Raw genomic sequence first — 24,229 nt, 5'->3', positions numbered from 1 at the left:
AAGAAAGTCGGTCCATTTTTAAAAACACGATAGCTGTATTATATTATACAAAAAAGCTAATGATTTAAAAGGACACAGTCATTTCTTTGAAAAAGAAATTCTGCAGATTTCCTACTTTGAAAGGTCACAGGTGTTTGTTCCTTAGCAAGCAAACGAGCGACATAACAATTCACTCCTTCCAACAGTGACTTTCTTTGAATTTTATGGCCTATACAGTTAAGGCAGTTTCTCTCATTTTTAATTTGTGAAATGGTAGTGGGCAACTTAACTTCCTAACTCCAGCATAACCTACACAGGAAGATTTAAACTTCTGAAAAAGTCCTTGTTGGTTTGGAATTGTAATACAGCGATATATTAATTTTTTGACAGTGTCCTTTTGCCAAAGAATGTGAAAGGGTGGCTGCAAATTGAAGACAGCCAATCAGGCACAGGAATAATTTTGTTAACTTTTAAAATAGGGTAAATGCTAAAAAAGATGGATGGAAGTAAGCAGACCACAATCACACACAGTTTATGTAGTTGGATTGTGCAGCTTTATTTTATGACATTTAAGTAGACAGTATCATTATTCTCCTACAGAGGTTGTATGTAACCTCACCTCTTAACCTATGTGTTTATGTACATGTGATAACAGGAGACACAGGTTTAAATAGGTAAGAGCAGAAAAAGGGAGAGTCATTGTAATGATCCAATAACACAAGTACATATGAGCATCTCATTTATTACAAAAGCATTCACTTAAAAATGGGATGACAAATACAATTTTTCTTTTGGCAAAATAATTAGAATTAATTCAAATTAAGGATTTAAAATTTTTTATAGTGCCTTTATTTTTTGATAGGTAGAAACAAAATCGAGTATTCCTAAGAGTGTTAATATTTTCAAGAGTTAAGATATTTACCATAGTTTTAACCACATCTGATTTGACATTAATTTTTTTTTTTTTTTGAGAACTAGATACAATCTTTGCAGGTTAATGTATCAGATACTGTCTCTGTAAATATTTAAGGAATGTGGCTTTGTGTAGGACATTCAACAATACTGGAGAGAAGGTATGAACCAGGGCCTTTGACGAAGGTGAAAGCCAAGCATAACTTTTCATAACAGGTGTCTTCATGCAGACTGCCAAGGCAAATCCACCAGTCAGACAGACAAGCAAACAAACAACAAATACCAACACATTTCAGCTTAAACAAAACAAAACAAGACAATTTAATAACTTTAGTAGAATATTCTATTTGCTGCCTAGTTGGCTTTAAGTATCTTTTATTCCCAACATTTATCAAATTCAGTTTACTTCTTGAGGACTTTTGTTTCACAAAGCCCATAAAGATTACTTGGTATGCGTAAGTACGTACTTTTAAAAAACTGTAACTCCAGACACGTACATATATATATATGTACACATATATATATTCATACACGTATATATCATTTACAGCAAATGTTGATTCAAAGCCTGCAAATACCTTCTTTTACGCTGGGTTAAAATTAGATCGTCAGTCCGTCTTAAAAACTATCGTAACCAGTTGAAACATTTCAAATTAAAGAAAGGTTTACAGAAGCACAAAGTTATGAAGCAGAAGGCTTGCAGTGAATTCCACATGCTCGGAAAGCACAAGATAGAAGTAGCGGTGCTACAGTTAAGTCAAGCCACTATGATTTCTGTTTCTTTCAGTGACACACATCAACTGAAAGCATTAAAAACTGAAAAGATAAAAATAAAATTAAGACAAGAAGAAGACCATGGGTGTGACAGAAAAAAATTGGAAAATGGAAAAAAGAATTGTAGACATTCTGTATCTTGTCTATAAAGATCCTACCCAATAAATTTTGTTCCTTGAGGCCCAAGCTGCAGGATTCGGCTAACCAAGCTCTCGCCCTCATTTACAGGGGGAGGATTGGTAGGAAGATGCAGTTTACTGAATAACATCCATGCAGCAGGAAGAGAAACGAGAAGGGGAAATCGTGAACAAACTGTCCGTCACGACAGAGCCTGCCTGATTTGCACCCAAGTGCCACCTCAGAAAATGAATTCATTTTTCCTTTTTGCAAAATCCCGTATCACCATGGATTATTTCCCTAGAAATTATCTTTAAAAAAGACATGTACCCATAGTAGCCATTTATTCAACGTGGTGAGATAGTTCCGCCATCTATATTTTTCCCTAAGAATGGTGCCTTGACTTCCACAGGGGCCGCTGGGGTTCCGTGCACTCACTGAGCAGAGAACATGCTTCTTGGTTAGTAAAAGCTTTGACCAGCAAACTGAGTTAAGGAAGTATCAGCCTACTAGCTTTTCAGAGAATTACACAGTTTTTGTGACCTTTGACACTACACGAAAAGTGTACTCGATCAAAATGGTCCAACTAAGTAGTTTTAATAGTTAACTACTTGAGTTAAAAAGGGTAAAGAAAATCAAATATATCATACAAGGGCCAAGGTAAAAATTGGCAAAACAACTTACCCTAAAAATTGTGCCCCTGCAGGACCCATTTCTACCAGCCTACTGGCTAATCCCTCTCCTTCCACCATGGGGGGTGGGTTGGCCAGTTTATGTCTCTTTACCAAGCGGCAGGTGATGCGGGTGGGGGCCGTACACTTGCGCGGAGGGATGATGATTCTCATCCCGTGGTGACGGCTCCCTCTCATGGAGCCGCCTCTTGCATCCACCATAAAGCTAACCAGAAACCTGTAAGGAGAAGATCGGAGGCCAAATCAAGGAGAGAAATACGCCACCTTCACAGTAGGTTTTGAGATGTTAAGATTTAAAACGACAGACAATGTAGCTATCATTTCCTCTCTTTAAAAATAAATTGGAAGTAAATACAGTGGAGTGACATCAAACATGCATTCAACTTGTGAACTGGGCAAAAAGTGGGACGAGACAACTTATTTGCGGTGGGGCATTGGCCTTCTAACAGAAGCCAATCGCTTTGTCAGATGTTCAAATTGAGGAACAGTGAATGTTTCAAAGCTGGCATAAAAACTGGCTCTTACAGGACCGTCATGCATGTAAAAACCCAAACTCAGACCGCTCTGTGTGGTCTCTGTGGATGACTTCAGCTATATTCAAGCATCATTTTAACTATAAATGGTGTTAGCCAGATGCTGACTATGGAATCTCTCTCCCTGACAAGTCAGATGAAACTCCACAGTATGTCTTAACATGTACAACTCATAAAATAAATATATACTTAATCATACAGAATACTCTAATTTTTACTACCACAAAGCAGAATATAAGAATAAAAGCAGATGACTAGTTTTGCTCAGGCAATTTTGATGGAAAGGGATTTAATCTTTTCAGTATAAATTTGGCATTAAAACTCTTTAAAATAACCTACACTTGAGTATCTGTACGGCCATATAAAACTGAACAGACTTTTAGAAAATGTCTCTAGATTATATACTATAATTCTGCCATTGGCCCTTCTATTAAAGCTAATGAAGAAAAATTATTTGTCTGCATGTAGATGTGAAAATGTAAGGAAATTAATAGTATCTTATCTGGGTTATAGCATATTGCAATTCCTGATTCCTATCACACGCTCATGGAGCGTCCTCCTCGAATCTTTGGTATTAAAAAGCATTCTGGTGAACGTACACCAATGAGTCTGACCTATGGAAGAGTGCACGTCAGACAGAAGAACATACGTCCCTTTGCATTCCAATGTTCACATGTGAAATTATGCTTATTACTGGGACAGCTGTTGATAATTAGATATGTTGATAATTAGAAAGTTATCTGAATACCTATAGTATTGGGGGGAGGGAATAATCCCATCCATCAAAATCCTCTACTAAATATAGTTTATCTAAATACAGTTCTAACATCCTGCAAACAGGTTTTAGGACTTTGCATGGAGGTCCTAGCTGGGGACCCTTTCCTTAAGATGATGCTTCTTGACCTTGGAAGAGGAACCTTTTCACAAAGCAAACTGACCTGCCATCCCTGTGGAGAAAGGCAATAGCATGGGGCTCATTTTTCAGCCAATCAGATGTTCAGAACCAACTCTGGTCATCAGTTAGGTGGAATCATCTTCACACCCTTCTGCTTATTTTGGATTTGGCCATTTTCCTCAGGATTACGTTTTTTTGGTAACATTAGACCTACTTTGAGAGCCTGGAACCAGTCTAATATTCAAAGTAAGAGGGGAAGAGACTGACCCCCTCAAAAACAAAACAAAACACAGACCTCCCACGTCAAAGACAAAGATACTTCTTTACTTGTGCAAGTGTCCACATGAATTGCCTCCAGGGCTAAATGATAACAAGGCTCCTGAAAGTGCTCTGGTGAGCCCACATTGTCTTAGATATACACATACTTAACAACTACCTTTACTCAGTAATGAAGACAATAGGGCAACTTTATAAAGAAGCCTAAGACAAAATCTGATCCTTCCCAGCACTCAGTAGTGAAAATCAACTCGTGATCAGGAACAACAGCAACAGAATGGATTAAAAATGATTCAAGATAAACTCTGGGGGCCACCTGGCTGGCTCAGTTGGTAGAGCATCTGACTCTTGATCTCAAGGTCATGAGTTTGAGCCCCACGTTGGGTGTAGAGATCACTTAAATAAAACTTCAAAAAAATAAACTCCGGGTTTGAAAATTTGGTTGTATTAGTACAAATGGACACTGGAGTGTTTACACAGGGAGGGCAATGTTTGCGCTGGCAATAAACAGCTGATCTCAACAACATAGATGGTAATTCAGATCAGATCTGTCTTGTTCACTGCTTGCCTTGCGCAGCTGACCACAGTTCCCAAATACAGTAAGCACATGACAAATGTTAACTGAGTGACCAACTGAACAAAAACTATTGTGTTAAGGGTGCTTAGGAACTGCCTAGGTCAGACGAGGTTACTGATACTAAAAATACATCTATATGAAAAAGATATATGTAAAAAACACTTGTGGTTGAGCAGTCTGAAGGTCGTATAAGAAGGTTATCCATGTCAATATAAAAATACCCAAACTACAAAGAATATCAGAACTATATGGAAAAAACGAGTCTTAGAAGATTTTAACGACAAATTAGAAGAAGCTCTTTCTTTGGGTTCCACATAGCACCCAGTGGCTAGCTGGTAGTCATTAGCAATCATTTATTGTTCTAAGGTTTTCAACTTGATAGAGCCAGTAGACTGAGGAAAGGTGAGAATATATGTTAAGCAGGATAGGGTCCTGTTATTCAGTAACATCATGAAATACAGTGATTTGTTTTCCAAACTCACCCGTTACATATTCTGTGCAAAATAAAATTTCATGCAATATAACTTATTAGAAACAAATCAAAAGGTGATGTTTAATCATATTTGCTGTATCTTATTACTTTTTAAACTAAAGCAGGAATTCTACGAATGATCCTAAAACTAACACATGAATGTTTCTAGTTTTAAGAATAGCGGGATGACAAATGCTGATACACTACAGACATTGACACATCTAACTGTGGGAAAACTTCACATAAATTAAAAATACAAAAAAGAGTGGTACACATAAAGGACGCAGTTATCACCTTGAATCATACTGAGGAAGTGGAGAAGAATAGCTGCAAAATAATTTAGAAAGCAAATGGGAAAAATTAATGTAAGATAATTAGAAGCAGGCAACAGAAAATGTCAATGATAAGCAAAGGAAAAATAAAAACCATCAGAAAATGAAGCCAAGGCATTTGGCATTTGTGGGACAACCTGGAAAAATATTCGCCTTAAGTGGCTACAGAAGCTATTCCACAGACGTGGCATTAGTGAATCATTTCCAAGTGTCTACCAAGTCTATATTTTCCTTTTCAAATAAGCCCACGCTAACTGCCATTACTTTTGCTCTCCTGGACATGCCTACTGCCTTCAGTAAATTCAAGAGGAAGGAGAGAGAATTTGTGCATTCAGATATTTCATTGTCTCCAGTGTATGGGAAAGTTTACTTCTGATTTTATTATTCTGTGCTCCCTCAACTTCTCATTTGAAGTTCAAACTATCATTTGAAGCAAAGCACAAGAGTTGACTGAATTAGACCCTCGTACTTTTCTTTCCTATGTAGAGAATACAAGATGCTGGTTCTAGGTCTTTGTAACATGGCAACAATTCACCAAGCTTGATACAAGGAACTCTTGAACATGCTGTTCACTGTGTCCCAAGTATTTTATATTTCCTTCTCAACTGTTTTTTGTTTTTTTGTTTTTTGCTTTTGCAATGTTAGGCCCATAAACATCTAACATCAGTGGTGTAAATATTTTAAGCAATTCAAAATTAATTTACTATAATTAAAGATTGTTCTGATTGAGTTAAAGAAATGCAATATTAATGAGTCAAAGGCCACCATGTAATTTATAGATTATAAAGCCCTGTCATGTCAATTATTTCCATTTGAATGATAATTGCAGCTCTTCGTGCTACAAGCCAATTCTGTAAGAATACTTTAAATAACCTGCAGCATTACTCTGAGTCTGACTTTTCGTCTACAAAATGGGGATAATGAGTAAAACCTATCTCACAGTGTCATTTCAAGGTTCAAATAAAAATTAAGTAAGATAATACATGTAAAACATTTAACACAATGCCAGGCACATACAAAAGTAAACATTAGCTATTACAATTTATTTTAATTAAAAGCAGCAGAAAATACTTCATGTAATACATACAGCATTTCAGAAATGTTAATTATTGTTCATTTATTTAATTGTAAACTAATCCACCCTTGTCCTGGATCACAACTAATTTATGGCCTAAATGTTGGTTTCAGAGGTGAAAACACCTGGATGTTTTCATCAGCTCAATTATTTCCATTCCATTTGTGTGGATTCAATTAGCCCATGTTTTAATTACCTACAGGTGAAGAATCCCACATCTAAATATACGCTGATTATCAATTCCGCAGATGGAGCAGGTCACCTCCTACCGCCTACCCCAGATTCTGCCGACCAGTGGGACAGCAGGAAGGAGCCTGTCCCATGTGGTTTTTACCACTGCACCCCTGGGGTACACACATTGGTACATTCACTCTTTAAAAGCGAATTCCTTTCTTTCCATTTTAAAATTAATTTCTCTTCTTCTAATTATAATTTAATACCTTAATCATAATTTTATTTTAGGAATGCAGAAAGTACCAAACTTGATCTGAAGATTTCAGGCTCAAAGCAAAGCACAAAAGCAGTCAGCGAGGTAAATGAACAGTTATACCTACATATTTAATTTTTCATTAGAAAGGAAAATCAGGGACTCAGAAATAAAACTTCATTTGAATAAAGTAAAATTAAGGGAAATGGCTAGATTTAATTTTTTTAATTGAAAAGAAAAATTAAAGACCTGGGAATAGTACCAGAACAGGCAAGAAATTTTTATGCACCAATGCTCTAATTCTTTTCCTTTCTAACACTGTGCTTTTTTCCAACAAAAAATAGATATACCATTTTGCTCAGAAAAAAAATTGACTAATGACTTACAAATACACATCACATATACTCACCAATGAAGTCTTCAGAAGACCAATATTTCATACATATGAAGCTTGTCGATATGAATTTATAACTCCAAATAATAAATGTAATGTTCATTTAATAGGATAAAGAAAAGTGACTTTTAGATTACTTACCCAGAATGAACAGGACTTGAGACAAGATTGACATTGTCCAAGGTATCTGCAGCCCAGCTATAATGTCTTAGAGAATCTGAGTCAAATTCTCTTGTGAATGTTAGATGCTGCAAAATAAAATGATATATGCCATCAACAACCCACACAAGACACGGTTTCTCTGTATCTACAAAATACACCTGCATGTCTCTGTAAGTCCAGATAGTCAAAATAAACAATTTGTACTAAAGGTCTATAGGTCTCTATTGAAGTTTCAAGAATAGGAACCAAAGTTTATTGATATGTTGTATTATTACAATCTTTTAAGAAAGCATCTTGAGTAACTGGCACGGCAAAAGGAATATCACAGATTTCAAATGGGAAGTAGACATAAAGCACGTCTGCTGATTACTATAGTATGATCATCGGCTTGAAGAAAGGCATTTGAGATGTGACCTGAAAAGCGACTTTTCCATGAAACACAGTATACAACTGATTGCAAAACTATGATTATTTTGACTTGGGTTTTGACATTATTTTCTTGAAAATGAACAATGTGAGTCCGTCAGTTCAAGGAAAGTAACTGATGGCAGTAGTTGCTAACGATAAAATTTGAGTTTTCAAGCAAAAATTAGAATTTCGGAAACTTTATGTCCACCTCTGTGATGAGCTCAGTGGTGATATTAACAAATGCAATACATTCGTTTTGGATAAGAAACGGGTATCAACAATATGAAGATTTGCATAAATTAGTAAAGCAATATTTTCCAAATCACCAATGAACGATGTTCTATCAACGAAAGGTACATTCAATGTGGAAATGCTAACCATGATTTTAACGACTTGAACACATCTCCAAATTCATCTTACAATTTTAAAATTCTTTCCCATATCTGAAAAAAAAAATAATCTTGGTGACTTTTGTTTTTCCAAGTGGGACAGGGCAGCTAGCAGAAGCCTACTAACCACCAGATAATTCTGGAAATGGGCTCGGAGTGCGGCAGAGCACAGCTGAGGCACCGGAGGAGCTGAGGGGCTGCCCTCGGGGTAGGGGAAGACCCTGAAGAGTTGAGCGGACTTTTTGTTGCCATTTTTAACTTGGGTGCCTTCGTCCATTATCCGTGCAGACAGAATTGGGGCTTTGTACCTCCTATAGGCCACCACTGGGCAGTAGAAAAACCAAGGGGGTTTCGGTGGAGCTTTGGGCGGCTACAGATTTCTGTGAAGAACATTTGCTGAATTCTGGGGCTGTGCAGAACAGACAGCTAAAAACCTAACTAGAAAATCTCTAAAAGGCACAGTGGTGCTTCTTGGCAGTTTCATGAGGAAAAGATTGAGTTTGGGACTCGTCAAGGGACGGGGTCACGCAAGATTCTCACATAAGTATCCTCACAAAGGCCAGGGACAAACCCGAGGTAGTCTGAGTTTACCAGGGCTACAAACGGTTTTTGCCTCATTGCAGCAAAACCTTGACTGCATGGAAACAATCAGCCAGCACTCTATTTGCTGAGCGGAGGCAGGGAGCACGCTCTGTGGAGAATTACATCATCATCGGGTGTGTCGTGCCTACAATTTTTTATATATCATGTCCGGCACGCAGGGAGAAACTGCCAAGCATGGCCAGAGCACAGGAACAAAAACAAAATAAAAGAGATACCATAAACAGACTCCCAGGTCATCCTACATTTTGAAGTAAGCAAATAAGAACTTCACAACAGCTATGATTAGTATGTTGAAGAAAATAGAGGAAAAAACGGAGGAAAGAAATTAAAAGGTGGCTGATTTAACAGAGCCCTGGAATATATGTAAGAAATCAAATGGGCATTTGTTCACTTGTAAATACAATGTCAGTTCTTGACAAGACACGACAGAAAACAGGATTTGAAAATTGGAAGTATAAACGGAAAAATGTACAAAAGAAAGGATTTTTGTTTTTGTTTTGTTTTGTTTTTTAAAGGTTTTATTTATTTATTTGACAGAGACACAGCGAGAGAGGGAACACAAGCAGGGGGAGTGGGAGAGGGAGAAGCAGGCTTCCCGCTGAGCAGGGAGCCCGATGGGGGGCTCGATGTGGGGCTCAATCCCAGGACCCTGGGATCATGACCTGAGCTGAAGGCAGATGCTTAACGACTGAGCCACCCAGCCGCCCCAAAAGAAAGGATTTTGAAAAAGAATGGAAACTACGTGCTTTCCCACGTGTAACTGGACTCTGGGAGGAGGAGAGTAGGACAGAAGCTACCTTTGAGGAGGGAAGAGCTTTCCTTTACTGGTCCCTAGTCAAACAGGGACAGAGCCTCCAGGCAGAAACTGGTAAGTCTTCTCCGGGATTTCCCAGTGACTTAGGATTCACTGGGAATTGCGATTTCCCAGTAAAATGTCCCTGGCTTTTTACTTGAGTAGAAATCATGGATGGCAAGCTCTCCACCATGTGGAGGGCTTCCAGTGAGCTCAGTGGTGATCAAACAGCCAAGAGTCACCGCACAGTTGAGAAGTACCTAATATGAGGAATAAAATAAACAAGCAAACAGAACAAAAGAAAATTGGAAGAAACAGGGATTTTAGGGAGAAGAAAGCTTAAAATTTTTCATTGATGTCCAGAGAATGAGATCTTCTTACGCTTATAAAGCAATAAAATACTAAACCCGAAACAAAACAAAAAACCCAGAGAAAAAATAACTCATAGAAAATAACAAATATCATAGCATTGAAGTTGAAAAAATATCTAGAGGTTGGGGGAGACTTTCAAATGCAGAGAATAGGAGAACACACAAGAAAGCAGAGGATTATTTCGGGAATTTCAAATCCATTTCCTTTCTCAAAAAAAAAAAAAGTTCCAGGAAAAGAAAATAGTGAAATAGAGGAGAAATCAGAAATACTTCAAGAAACTTCCCTAGAGCAGAAGACCTGAGTTTCCAGAGTAAAAGGACCCACTTGAGTGACCAGCACTATGAATATAAATTCACTATAGCACATCATCATGAAGTTTCAGAACTTGGAGACAAAGAAAGAGCCTACAAATTAAGAGAGGAAAAATGATCACAGATGGCAGACTTCCCTCAGACTTTTAACAGCAAAAACTGAAGTTCAAGGCAATGGAGCAATTCCTTCAATGTTCTGAGAGGAAATGATTTTCAACCTAGAATTCTAAAACCAGCCAAAAAAAAAAAGGTGTGAAAATAAAACTAAGATATTTTCAGAAATATAAAACCCCCCCCAAAATACATTTCTCATGAACCCTGTAAGGAAACTATTGGAAGATGTACTCCATCAAAATGAAGGATTAAATCAAGAAAGGGGGAAGACACAGGGTCTAATGTAAGAACACAGGGAATTTTCATGGTGACAGTGAAGGAAGACCCAGGAGAACATTCATGCAGTGGACCTGCAAGGAACTTGACACGTAAGAAAGCTCAAAGAGAGATGAATTAAGCAGATGAAATTTATAGAACACCTGACGAGTGTGAACATATTAGAGGAGATTGGCACAACTGGGTTGGAGTTTGCGGGTTGGACTAGGGATACATAAAGAGAACACCAAGCAAATGAAAAAAACTCTAGGGAAAGCAAAATATTGTGCCTAAAAGCAAATGTAGTCATAATACACTTCACATCTGTGGATAACATTTACATAGGTATAATAATAGAAGCACTAAATACTGGTGTAGCCAAAATAAAACACAACTGTTTTGGGAAAGTGGGGGGATGGAAAGCATGCATGGTGGGAAGGAAGAGGTGTTCAAAAAATAAAAACTTCATCTTCCATTTTGGAAAGTCAATAAATAATTCCTGAAATGGGCAAAAGCCAACAAGAGGCCACATATACATATTATTTAGAGACACAGAAGCACTTACAAGATTGATCAAAAGGCACTCTAAGCAGTTGTCTCTGGGGAGGAGAAATTGGAGGCTGAAGGTGTATATGGGGATTCTTCTTCTTTCCTAAGGAGTACATCTTATAAAATGACATGGCTTATTTGTTTGCGTAACTTTGATAATAAAACATAAATTTAAAAACTTACTGTGAATTACAAAGATTTTTTAAAAGGCCTTGAAATCAAACTGGAAAAGAGTAAGAGGCCACAATAGCAAGGTCCTAACCCCACAAGAGCAACACATCATCAATTTAAAAAGTTCCCTGATTCTACATGGATTAACTAAAGATTATGTGTTGGTGTTAGTCTGGCCTTATTTACCAATTTTACTGACTTTTGTAGACCCCAACCAACTAACCTTCAGAATAGGGCAAATGTTAATGTAAAGTGGGTGGTGATGCTCACTTTAATTTTTTAGCAAACTATATATAATTCCTACACTGGGGGCCCTGACGTCACTTTTCACAAAGGACCCATTAAAAAAAAAAAAGTTCTAATAAATAAGTAATACCACTCCTCTTTGGTAATTACAGTAAATTATTTACCTTCGGTACTCTTAGCAACATGCACTGGCAACATTAATTATTGAAACAATGAATTATACCACGCAAGAAGGTATCACCGCCATCATGTACTATTTATGGAGGCGGGAGCGCGCCAGCACCTGGATTCCAAGTCCCTGCCGGTCCCTCCTGACTCCTTTACTCTCCAAAGTCTCTGCCACTCACTGAAACTTTGTCATCACACAAATGAACAAGTGTATAATGAACAAATACACTTGGTCAGAATGACGACGTGTATACCCCAATAGTTGTCCCAGTTTTTTTTTTTCCCAGAGAGGTTTGCTTAGGTTTATGAGCAATAAATGAGCCATAAATAAATGAGACCTACCAATTTTAATAAGCCAAACACAAAGAGCTTGCTCTTCCTGTGCTGCATCCATCTAAACACAAAATAAGGCAATTTGACAGAGCCTATATTTTTTATAGAAAGAGACTGAATTTGTAGCTTCACTTCTGAGCTCCCTGTCTCCAAATACTTATTTCTACCAATTAGCATTTATTTAAAACTGAAATGTCAAATTTCACCTGTTTATTTTAATAAACAATATGAATTCCAGAATGTTCTGACATGTTATTGTGAATGGCACTGTGGTAAAAGTGAAAAGCTTTTCCTCTATTTGGTTACTGAACAAATAGACATTTAAAACGATAAACAGGATATCACATTATGGTGATGGTTAAAAAAGATGAACTAGATTGGCTCTTAAGCTTTGCCACAGCAAGGAGGGGTGTTCACAGGGTTTAGTGGAAAAAGTTGACAGCCTTAGATTTAAAAATCGCCTTTGCGACTTGTTAATGGAGAACACATCATTCCCACTCATGAGTTTTCCATTTTGGAAAGGCAACTCAGTTGTATAACTGCAGGCCTCTTCCTATCCCTTTATATTCACTCTGGCCCTGGAGATGTGGAATGACTTATTTGTCTGGTAGATCTGGGAAGGCTGGCCGGTAGATCTGGGAAAGGGAGCTGGGAAGACTCTGCTCAAACCCAATGTTCACTCTCTTGGGCTTGAGCTTGGTCCCAGAGAGTGAACATGCCCCTCTTGTCCCCGAAGCTTACTTCCTTGAAGGGTATGCCTGTCCCGGGGGTTGGTGATGTGGGCCACTGGGGAGGGCATGTGCCTATTTCAGGGGTTCAGTTAGCAGGCCTAGTTGGCTCAGACACTCAGCCAGCCCTCAACCTGGCCTCCATCAGGAATAAAGGCAATATTCTGCCTTTGACCTTTCCTTATCTTTCTTTATTGAAAGCCCATTTGGAGATGCCCCAACATGGCTTCCGGCTTCATGATCCTAAGTGTGTTTCTTAGCTTTTTTCAGTCTTAGTTTCTTCATTTGCAAACTGAGGGCTGGTTGCTGTGGAGATTAAATAAAAATGTGCATCAAAAATCCGGCACCAAGGCCAGTGTTGGTGTGGGGTCATATTAATGTTTCTTTCTATGTGTAGTCATTTCTGCTTTTCAAAGGACTTTCATTTATATCCACTCATTTGCTAACATGTGATAATTTGGGGAAAACACAGCAAAAACAAACTGTTCCAGTGCCAGCACAGGACCTTTACAGTTACGCACACAGCGTGCGGATGTCCAACCAGTGGTGCCCATTCGGTTACAAAACCGCATCTTGTAAATGTGCAGGACTCACTTATTGATTCAAAAATGCTGAAATTCCTATGCTAACAAGAGCAATACCAAAACTTCCTGTGTGTCAGCTGTGTGTCAAGCACTGTCCTAGACCTTTACAGTCATTTATTCTCTGAATCCTCAGCACCTAGTCCCACTAGGAGTCATAGTATACCCATTTCCCAGATGAGGAGACTGAAGTTCGGAGAGAAACTTCAAAAATTGGATGACACAAAATCAACACCCTGCACTGGGCAGCTCCCGTAGGACACTGTGTTAAGGAAAAATTCACTCTGACTTAATAAGACCTTTTATGCCCACATCAAAAATGATATGAAGAATAAGCACACCATTTTTCATCTTGGAAGTGATGTCAAGGACCCTGTTAAAATCAAAATGCACATTATTCAATAGAGTCCAAAGCCTGACTAATGATGATATCACTGTCTCCATGAGCTTAATACTTTCCAAAAATAGTTTCTCACTAGCCCTATTCATCAGAGGAAAGAGAAGAGCAAGTACACACTGGCTTTACAAGAGGACACACCCAAATGCCCAGGTCTGGAAATAAATGTCCGGGCACAGAAGAAAAGAGGTAGGGGGCCAGAAGGTGTATATACAAGGAAAAGAAAGAACAACCCAACTAACTTCAGTATTAGATACTTCTCCAGGCTGCCAACTGTCAAACCCCAGTACCGGATGACACCAGGGAAGGTCCTTCTCTGTCTGCTCTGCTGCCCCCGAGAGCCAGCAGAAGGCAGTCCTGTAGATTAGCTGGTGGCCTTGACGCACTATGGTCAACAGCACCAGGTAGACCGCACACTATCAGATCACATACAAAACCCAGTGCATCTATCTGAAAAACTGTAAACATGGTTTACTTGAGAAACAGCTGGCTGATGGCACCAGACTAGGAGCCTATGAAAGGAAAGGCTTGCAAAGATAATGTTACCCCCTGGCCACAAACTGGACAGGACCAGGACAGGGGAACCCATGTGGTGTCAGTTCCCTTAGACCAAGAATACATGAGGTGGGTTTGACTTCGGCTATATCACTTCACTGCCCAGTGAGTGACAAGTCAAACCCCTCACTGAACCCCCATTTTTGCATGAGGGTAACTGGCAGATGAAATTACCTGTCCCAATTCACTGTGAGAATGGAATGACACAAGTATTGTGAAAGTGATTTGAAAATTCTAAGGAATAGTGCAGAGGACCATAGGGGAAGGGAGGGAAACTTGAACGGGAAGAAATCAGAGAGGGAGACAAACCATGAGAGACTCTGGACTCCAGGAAACAAACTGAGGGTTGCAGAAGGGAGGGGTGTGGGGGGATGGGGTAGCCGGGTGATGGCTTTAAGGAGGGCACATGTTGGGATGAGCACTGGGTGTAATACGCAACTAATGAATCGTTGAACACTACATCAAAAACTAATGGCTAATATGTTGGCTAACTGAACGTAATAAAAAAAATAAAAGTGAAAATTCTAAATTGCTATGCAAACAGAAACACAGATTATAATAATCCTAAACTTCCTAGAGTTTTTATAAGTGGAGATAATTAATTTCTTAAATTGACAGAACATTACAGCCCTCTATAGAGCTTTTAGGAGAGCATGTGTCTTTTTTTATAAATTTTTTTTAAAGATTTTATTTATTTGACAGAGAGAGACACAGCGAAAGAGGGAACACAAGCAGGGGGAGTGGGAGAGGGAGAAGCAGGCTTCCCGCCAAGCAGGGAGCCCGATGTGGGGCTCGATCCCAGGACCCTGGGATCATGACCTGAGCTGAAGGCAGATGCTTAATGACTGAGCCACCCAGGCGCCCCAGGAGAGCATATGTCTTATCAGTCTGCAGGAAACAGCCTGCTGGATTCACAAACAATGGTGGGGTTTGGGCTGTGACAAATACTTGTATAAATACCAACTTTTCCCATGGTGAACATGCTTTGTCAGGTCTGCCACGCTTGGTGTATTAGAGCGGCAGCCTAGTGGTCAGCCACAGAATCGGTTAAGTAGCCATTGGACCTAAATTCTAGTCTCAGCTCTATCACCTAGTGTCACCTGAAGTGACACTGGGCAAGTGAAATACTCCTCTCAGCCCCAGCTTCTTTGTCTGTAAGTGGTAATGATAGTACCTAGTCCACAAGGAAGCTGAAAGCAGGGGTGAGATGATCCATTAATAAAATGCTGTGGCAGGTACTACAATAAGTATTCTAAGTATTGTGATCTACAGCACACACTGAGTGAAATGGCAAACTGCTACGGGTCTGTTTGGACATCTAGCGCAACTAGTTGCAAATATTCTTTTAAGGAATGGATTCCATCTTAAAAGAAAAAGTTTAATCCATACTCACTGACAATAGAACGGTGGTTACCAGAGGCTGGGGGGTGGAGGAAGAGGGGGCATATTGATCAAAGCGTACAAACTTGCAGTTATAAGATGAGTAAATTCTGGAAACCCAATGTATAGCATGGGGACTGTAGTTAATAATAATGTATTATATTCTTGAAATTTGCTAAGTGAGATCTCAACTGTTCTTACTATACACACAAAAATGGTAAGTACAGGAGGTGATGGATTTGTTAATTAGCTTGATTATGGAAATCATTTTACAATATATATACATATATCAAAACATCATGTAGTACATCTTAAAAAAAATGGATTCCACAAAAGAAAACCTGATTTAAGCAGAAAATAAAATAACAATTAAAGGCTTACTAAAGCAGGTCTTTTTTCCCCTCAAGTATTTCTTTTCTTAAAGTCAACTATTATCACCCCTAACATTTATTTGAGTCTAAAATGTAAACCATAGAAGCTGAGTTCTTTGGGATTTCCAAATCTGATTGATCTCAAAATAATTTATTTACCAAATTCCACAAAAGAAGGTGAATCAAGGTCATCATGGAAGCTGTTAACACAACATCCAGCTCAAGACATCTAAACTGTTCTGCCTTAAGTAAGTCACAACACCAACCTGTCTGCCTTGAAAAAAAAATGCATAATCTTGCTGACCAATCTGTGAGAGGTGTTGAATGATCACCTGAGTAATGCTGGCAAAGCACTCCAAAGAGAAAAAGCAGCATATTAAATGTCACTAGTCAAAGGTGTTTATCTTCCAGGGGACTATCTCTAGCAAATCTTTAATCCCAGGCTGGCTACCTTCTACCACCAGGCACATTTCTGAGAGCCCCTTAGAATTACCTACAACACAAGAACAGGAGGGCTAATCTGCTGATGTGGGGAGAGGGGAGGTGCAGGAGGAAAATGGAGTGAGGGGCAGAGAAGGAAAAACTGAGTGTTAGCATAACCAGCCTTTGGGATTAGGCAATCTTCTTTTCTGTTACTGAGATAAGTGGCAATTGCTTAGGTCTTAAAGTGACAGACGTGCAATTTCTCCTGAAGAACCCTCCAATTCACATTTGACTTGCTAATACATCAAGTAGTACACAGCACTTCATATGAGCTCATATATATATATGAGCACTTCACACTCATATATATATGAGATCATGCTTAGCCTAAAAAAGACCAAGTCTAACCCGAAGGATCTGGAGTCCTGGGCTGTTAGATAAATGAGAGAGTTACGAAGTGGCACGTATGACGGCTGCCTCCAGGTACAGGGAGGCTCGAATAAAGCCTCCAACAGAGGACAGAATGACCCCTCAGCTCCCATTCAAACAGCCAATGCAACTGTCACACACTCCTTTAGTTCAACCTTCTCACCTGGTCAGTAGTAGAAGCCCTGCCACTCCTCCCCAGAGACATAAACCATGTGGGCAAATCTGGTCTGAGAGAGGAGGACTGCAAAATCAAAGCAACCTCCTAAGCCTCCTAAGAGAGGGACAGGGCCTCGCAGCTGCCCCATTTCTCTTTTTTCATGGATGCACTGTCCCTACAGCAATGGAATTGAAAGGAAATGGAAGGCACTCACTGCTTAGTGAGCAATTAGCAAAGAATGTTTTTCTAAAAGTTTTTGCTTAGAACACCCAAATTTATAGCTATTCTCTTAAACTATAGCTCATTTTCTTATTTTGTTAAGATTACATTTATTTAGCTCTAGAGAGAAAGCATAAAATAGAATCTCACGATTGAATGGCACTTTAAGATGCTAGAAGACTTTCTATGTTGCCCTTGATATGTGGTTGTTCATGTCAGGTTTGACCTCCGCCAATATAAGCACATTAGTGAGGCCCCAAACCCCAATTAAACTGGCTTACGACACTTCCTGACTCCCAGGGGTGGGAGGAGATTGAGATTAATTCACTGGTTTATAGAGCAAGAAAGTCTGGGAGGGACTAACTTCAGGCATGGCTGAATCCAGCCATGGCTCAAAAGATGGCAGGAATTGCTTGTTTTCATGCTCCATCCTTAGCAGCTTTGGGTTGACACCATCTTTAGAACTTAGCAACCCCAAAAGGCTACAGAAAGTCTCAAATTTGAGCCTCATTAGACTTGCTTAGATTTTACATTTTAACCTAAAATAATCACTGTAATCCAGGAAAAGGAAAGCTCTGAATGGCCAAGTTTGGGGCCCATCCTTGGAGGAGAGGCAGGGATTTCTGACGCTTCTAAATGACATTGAGAAATGGATGGGGGTACAGGTTTGACCATCAGATCCTGTCTGCTACCGAAAAAAGTGGAAACCAACCCATGTCCCTAAGTGATTTCTGCTCTTCTCCTATTCTTGGATAACTACCAGAAATCATACTGAATTAAATGTTTCTGCTTGCTGTATACCATACATCCCGTGGTCTTACAAATACTTCTAGGGTCATTCAAAGGAAGTGTAACTAATTGGTTAGCCTGCAAAACATTTTTAGACCACTATCATGCCTTCTACCTCATATCTACATGAAGGTCAAGTATTTCCATTCCTTTAATGATGCCTTACATGCCATGACTTTTAGCATAATAATTTTCTCCATAATTTTTATAACGTTGCTGAATATAAGTTGCTGGTTCCTTTTAAATCACATTAAATAAGAAATTTATTATTAGAATTTGGCATAAGCATAATAGAGAACACATGTCTAAATATAAACTTTCATGCTAAAAAACGGATAAAAATGGGGCACCTGGGTGGCTCAGTCGGTTAAGCATCTGCCTTCAGTTCAGGTCATGAATCCGGGGTCCTGGGATGGAGTCCTCCATTGGGCTCCCTGCTCAGCGGGGAGTCTGCTTCTCCCTCTCCCTCTACCCCTCTCCCCTGCTCTCTCGCTAACTCTCAAATAAATAAAATCTTTAAAAAAATTTAAAAAGGATAAAGATGATGGTACCACATCCATATTAAAAATACTAACAAGTGTGACATCTTAGAGAACAGAGTATAAAGTCTGAGGGCTCACTGATGGCTCTTTTCCCACACGAAGCAATGCAGATGGACAGCCTCTAAGGAAGCAGCCTGGAGCCACATGACCAGTGACTCTGCCATTTACCCCCTGCGTCCCCTGGGATGAGTTACTTAGCTGACTGTGCCTCAGTTTCTTCACCTTTTTAATGGAGCCAAGAAACTATCTCGAAGGGTTTTTGTGAAATGTAAATGAGTTGATACCAGTAAAACACTTAAAACAGTGTCTTGCACACAGTAGGAGCTCATGAACTGTTTTCACCACTATCACCATAAGCACCACCACACCTCCTGACAGTGTCTCCTGAATGTTATTCCATTTAGATCATGAGGACTGGCTGGTGTGGATCATACACAGCAATTACATAAGCCATACCAAACAGTTGCTTTCAGTAATTATGTCAGAAGAAATGAAAGAACCAGTCTATTGTATTCATCCTAGACAACCCGGCTTCAGTTTGTAATCATCCCTTGTCTTTGTTACCTTCTCTTTGGAAAAGAATGTTTCCAAGCACAGATCTTGTTCCAAGACAGTCTGACATGCACAAATCAGAGCTTATAAAACAAATACATTAGATGTTGAATGATCAATATACAAAAAGATCCCAGCCAGAGTTGCTTTAAATCAATGGTTCCTATCCAGAGATGCATCCCAGAATCACCTGTGAAGCCTTAAGAAACACACGTGCCCAGGAACCCAGCGAGGGAGATTCTGATTCTGTCGGCCTCTTATTTTCCAAAGAGCCGCTGGTGATTCCAATGTGCGCCCCAATGACGAATTCTAGTAATCTCTACTCCCAAGGTGGGACTCAAACTCATGACCCTGAGATCAAGAGTCACATGCGCTTCCAACTGAGCCAGCCAGACATCCCTTCTCCCAATTAAGAATTCTGACTAGGGGGACGCCTAGGTGGCTCAGTCAGTTAGGCGTCTGCCTTTGGCTCAGGTCATGATCCCAGAGTTCTGGAATCGAGTCTCACATCAGGCTCCTTGCTCAGCGGGAAGCCTGCTTCTCCCTCTGTCTGCCACTCCCCCTGCTTGTGCTCGCTCTCTCTCTCTCTGATAAATAAATAAATAAAATCTTAAAAAAAAAAAAAAGAATTCTGACTAGGAATCAGTGGTTTTCAGTTCTGGGTGTGTTAAAAAATTCTATGCCTAGGCCATCCCAGCCGCTGAGCAATTTTTTTAAAGTTTCTTTTCTAATTCCAGTTACTTAAAATACAGCCATATGAGTTTCAGGCGTATGTTATAATGATTCAATACTGCCATACATCACCCAGTGTTCATCACCTGACAGCGCACTCCTTAATCCCTACTTAACCCATCCCCCATCCACCTCCCCTCTGATAACCATCAGGTTGTTCTCTTTAGTTAAGAGTCTGTTTCTTGGTTTGTCTCTCTCTCTTCCTTTGTTTTGTTTCTTAAATTCCACATATGAGTGAAATCATATGGTGAGCAAAAGTGTTTTAAAAATTCTTTAAGATGATTCTCATGAGCAGTCAGAGCTGAGAGTCACTGCCTTAAATAATAAAACCTGACAAATGCAAGGCATGATTTATTTACATATATATTTTCAGAGGCATATCTACAGGTGACCCTTGATTACAAGGTACAGGGAAGGTAAAAGTATAGGGAGTTCATGGATAACCCAATCTCACAGTAATGAGTCCACTCTTGATTATCCAAGGGGGGATTAAGTGATTTACAGACTGCTCATGATTAAGGCTCAGCAGGCCATGATGATGGGCTCACTTCTCCCAACTCCATTCCCAGCTCTGGCCTCCATACCTTCCTTCAACAGCTTAGGTTCTTAGGAATACGGGAGCAGCAGGCCTGTGCTAATTATCCTGAGCCTCAACTGTACTTCAACTGCCATTAATGTGCAAACTGATTAATCAGCAGCACGATAATAAAGAGGCAACTAACTATGCTTTGTACTGGTGAGGTCGCCTCTTGCTGAAAACGAACTGCACGTGGAGAGTTCATTTTTATTCATTTTCCACCTTCATGCATCAACACAACTTTAACTAGGCAATGATGGGGCAGTTTTAAATCTGACAGTAAGTCATGTATCATTGCCTTAAGAACTCTAATTTAAGGCTTCTTGCACGCTTTTAGACAAAATCAATACTGTGGAGGAACTCCGTTTTCAAGTTTATAGATACAGATTTAGAAGCATGATGGATATAAACTAATAATGTTTGCCACTTAATTCTAATATAAAGTCTGTGCTTTATATGAAGCATACTTCTCAAGTAAATGCTTCTCATTAGTCTTGCAGAGTGTAACTAGGTCCTTCCCTCGTAAAGCCTCTCTTTTGAGGAATTAGTCTCTTCCCTCTTCTGTAATAAATGAGATACTAGAGACTAAAGAAGTCAACATACCTCTTTTGGAGTTTGTTTTCCCCTTTCTTCCAAGTTTTTATTTTGAAAGAGTTCAAACAATGATGTGGAAAAAACTGTATAAGAAATACCCGTATACATTTCTCCTAGATTCAACATTAACATTTTGGGGTGCCTGGGTGGCTCAGTTGGTTGACCGTCTGCCTTCAGCTCAGGTCATGATCCCGGGGTCCTGGGATCGAGTCCTGAATCAGGCTCCCTGCTCAGCAGGGAGTCTGCTTCCCGGCCTCCCCCTTTGCCCCTCCCCCATGCTTATGTGTGCTCTCTCTCTCTCTCTCTCTCTCACATAAATAAGTTCTTTTTAAAAAATTAACATTTTGCCATATTTATGCTCGCATGAGCTCTCTCTTCACACACTTCTTTTGGCTGAACCATTTGAAAATAAAGAGCTGACTTAATGATTACTTCATTGCTGAAAAGTGCAGCATGCATACCCCTGGAATGGAGATATTTCCCTATATAGCTTTAATAACGTTGTCACTGTTAACAGAACTAACAATAATTTCCTAACAATATAGCCAGTACATTTTCAAGTGTCCTCAATTGTCCCTAAGATGTCTTTATGTTGTTCATACATTTTTTTTCAAATCTCTGGTGAATTTATCATGAAGTTGTATGGCCATGAATAGTGTATGTGTTCATTAAACATGCTAGTTCCACAAGGAACACCTGGCAGACCATGGGATTCTCTGTGGTCACTGAAGAAAGCAACTTCCCACCCCTGCAGTTATCAACTTAAAGATTTATTTGTAAAGGTTTCGAGATGTCCTAAGCTCTTCTTTCCCCTGACTACACTACAGAGCTATTTGTGACAGCCACAGAGGTGCTTTTCAAATTCAAGCAGCCACAAACTCAATGAAAGAACATCAGTTTTACCTCTAAAGTTCTCCTTATCCTTTCTTTCTTTTCACAAATCTTTCATTCTGATTAAAGCTGCCCCTTCCCGCCCACCTGAGTAAGTGGGTCTCTGCAGTAGCTAACAGATAATGATGGTGTGAGAAGCCTCGGAAGCCTGTTTGCAGCCTTGTGGCATGGCAAACCCTTCTATTTTAAGGTTGACAGGTAGAAATCGAAAGGTAGTATAACTATGGCTGTGGGAGTGGCAGTAATGGTGGCCGTGATGGTGAGCTCATGGTGCCGGTGGGGGTCCCAATTTCAGACCCTTGTCCCAAAGTAAATATATACTCAGAAATATAAACCATAATTAGGTTCAATCAAGCACTTGAGATCCCATTCTAGAACTAGGCACATGTTTTGTATATGACCAAAGTGTTACTGATACCCAAGGAAGTGCCTATCAACCTGCGATTTTGTAAGTTTTATGGGGTTTCCTTAGGCCTGGAGAATAAGGCATGTCTACACTTGTGTCATCAATATATCCAATAACACCTCATTTTAATTGGGAACGTGAGGAGATCAGGATTACCCGACCAGGATAATGACCACAGCCAATCAAGAGACAGCTCCTCAGAACATCTCAACCAATACCTGGGCAACACCTTATACCCAAGAGCTTAGCTTCATTAGCGGAGACAAGTGCTTTCTCTCGTGCCAACACCCACTTAACCCTGACATGCTATCGTGCCTGTAATTATTCTACAAAGGGTGCTTACGTCTGACCAAACACTGAACAGCCACTGTATTCACCTCTGTAAAATCTGCTTGTGAAGAATGTTCTAGAGAATGTAGAGTAATAAAATATTTATTGTAGGTTCTTGTGAAATACAATGTACATCTGTATGTCTGGAAGTCAGCATCTCTAAACACAGAGGAGTCCCAAAAATCTGACTACCGGTTGCTTATTAAACCTCTAACTTGGTGATACTGTTCCTATCACTTACTCATCTGCTCTAATTTACCTTCATTGTTCACTGAATCAGTCTAGCATAACTTCACCCACTATTGACATTGGTTAAATATGATAAGCCACCTTCGAAATTAGTTTTATGGCCCAAAGAGTTTCATCCATCATTAGCTCATGACTGTGCGCATTTAAAACCAGGTACTGTGTGTGTCTAGAAGAATGAACCACCCTGAGCCCACATGCAGCAGGACTATGTTGCTGGAACTTCTTGCATTAAACCAGTATCTTTTCAACCACAATTACTGAAAAGAAGAAATGGCATGAACACCAGCAGAGATTCTGGTAGAAAACAAAATACTATCACGTCTTGAGAAGGCCCATCACAGGTAGCTTTGATGCTAAGGGATCAAAAACCTGACCAATATCATCTTTAACTACATGCTAAAACAATTCTAGCAAATTCCAACATGCACCCAGTATGTTCAGGAAAATCGAACACTCATGTGGATGATGTCAGCAATGTAAGCTACCAATTATTATCAATTCTTTTAAAAAACTGAAATAGATTTGACCTTGAAGTGAGAAAGTGACCCATGTCTTTGCTAGGACTTTGAGTTCCTCTCTGTGGGCCATTAGGGATTCACCTGCAGACAAGCAGGCTATTTCTGTATATGGCACAATTGATTTTTTTTCTTTTTTTTTAACCAATGATTTTTTCCTGTGTCCATGGCAGTACAGGAAGATTTATGAATGCAAAATCAAACATGTAGAAATACCGTTTTTATCACGGGACAAAGAGCTTGATTCAATCATAGCAACGGAAATTCAACAATCCAAGAATATTTGAAGGAGAACACATACCTGCTCTTTGGATGGTACGAGGAGTTCTTCAATCATCATGCTGTCCCGTGCGTAGGAGCTTCTGTTCAAGGTGTACGACCTATCCGAACTGAAGGAGCGGAGGCTGTTGTATTTACAGTTAACCATTCAAGAGTGGTGGATGATGATGAGATGAATAAAATAAAATTAATGCATGCAACTTT

The 24,229-nt window shown here is 39.5% G+C and overlaps 1 protein-coding gene across 1 annotated transcript in view; it reads right to left on the bottom strand.

Annotated features, from left to right (window-relative positions):
• The window catches only part of ANK3 (ankyrin 3), a 333,563-nt gene that overhangs the window by 70,917 nt on the left and 238,417 nt on the right, over nt 1-24,229 (bottom strand). The window contains exons 25-29 of the mRNA XM_078076917.1: nt 24,048-24,150; nt 7,597-7,703; nt 2,467-2,691; nt 1,824-1,922; nt 50-56 (exon numbers count right to left, since the gene is read on the bottom strand). Coding sequence (XP_077933043.1) covers nt 50-56; nt 1,824-1,922; nt 2,467-2,691; nt 7,597-7,703; nt 24,048-24,150 — 541 coding nt within the window. The remainder of the gene's footprint in view (nt 1-49; nt 57-1,823; nt 1,923-2,466; nt 2,692-7,596; nt 7,704-24,047; nt 24,151-24,229) is intronic.

The sequence above is a fragment of the Halichoerus grypus genome, chromosome 7, assembly GCF_964656455.1.
Source record: "Halichoerus grypus chromosome 7, mHalGry1.hap1.1, whole genome shotgun sequence".
Classification (NCBI taxonomy): domain Eukaryota; kingdom Metazoa; phylum Chordata; class Mammalia; order Carnivora; family Phocidae; genus Halichoerus; species Halichoerus grypus.
This window is presented reverse-complemented; position numbering and strand designations above follow the sequence as displayed.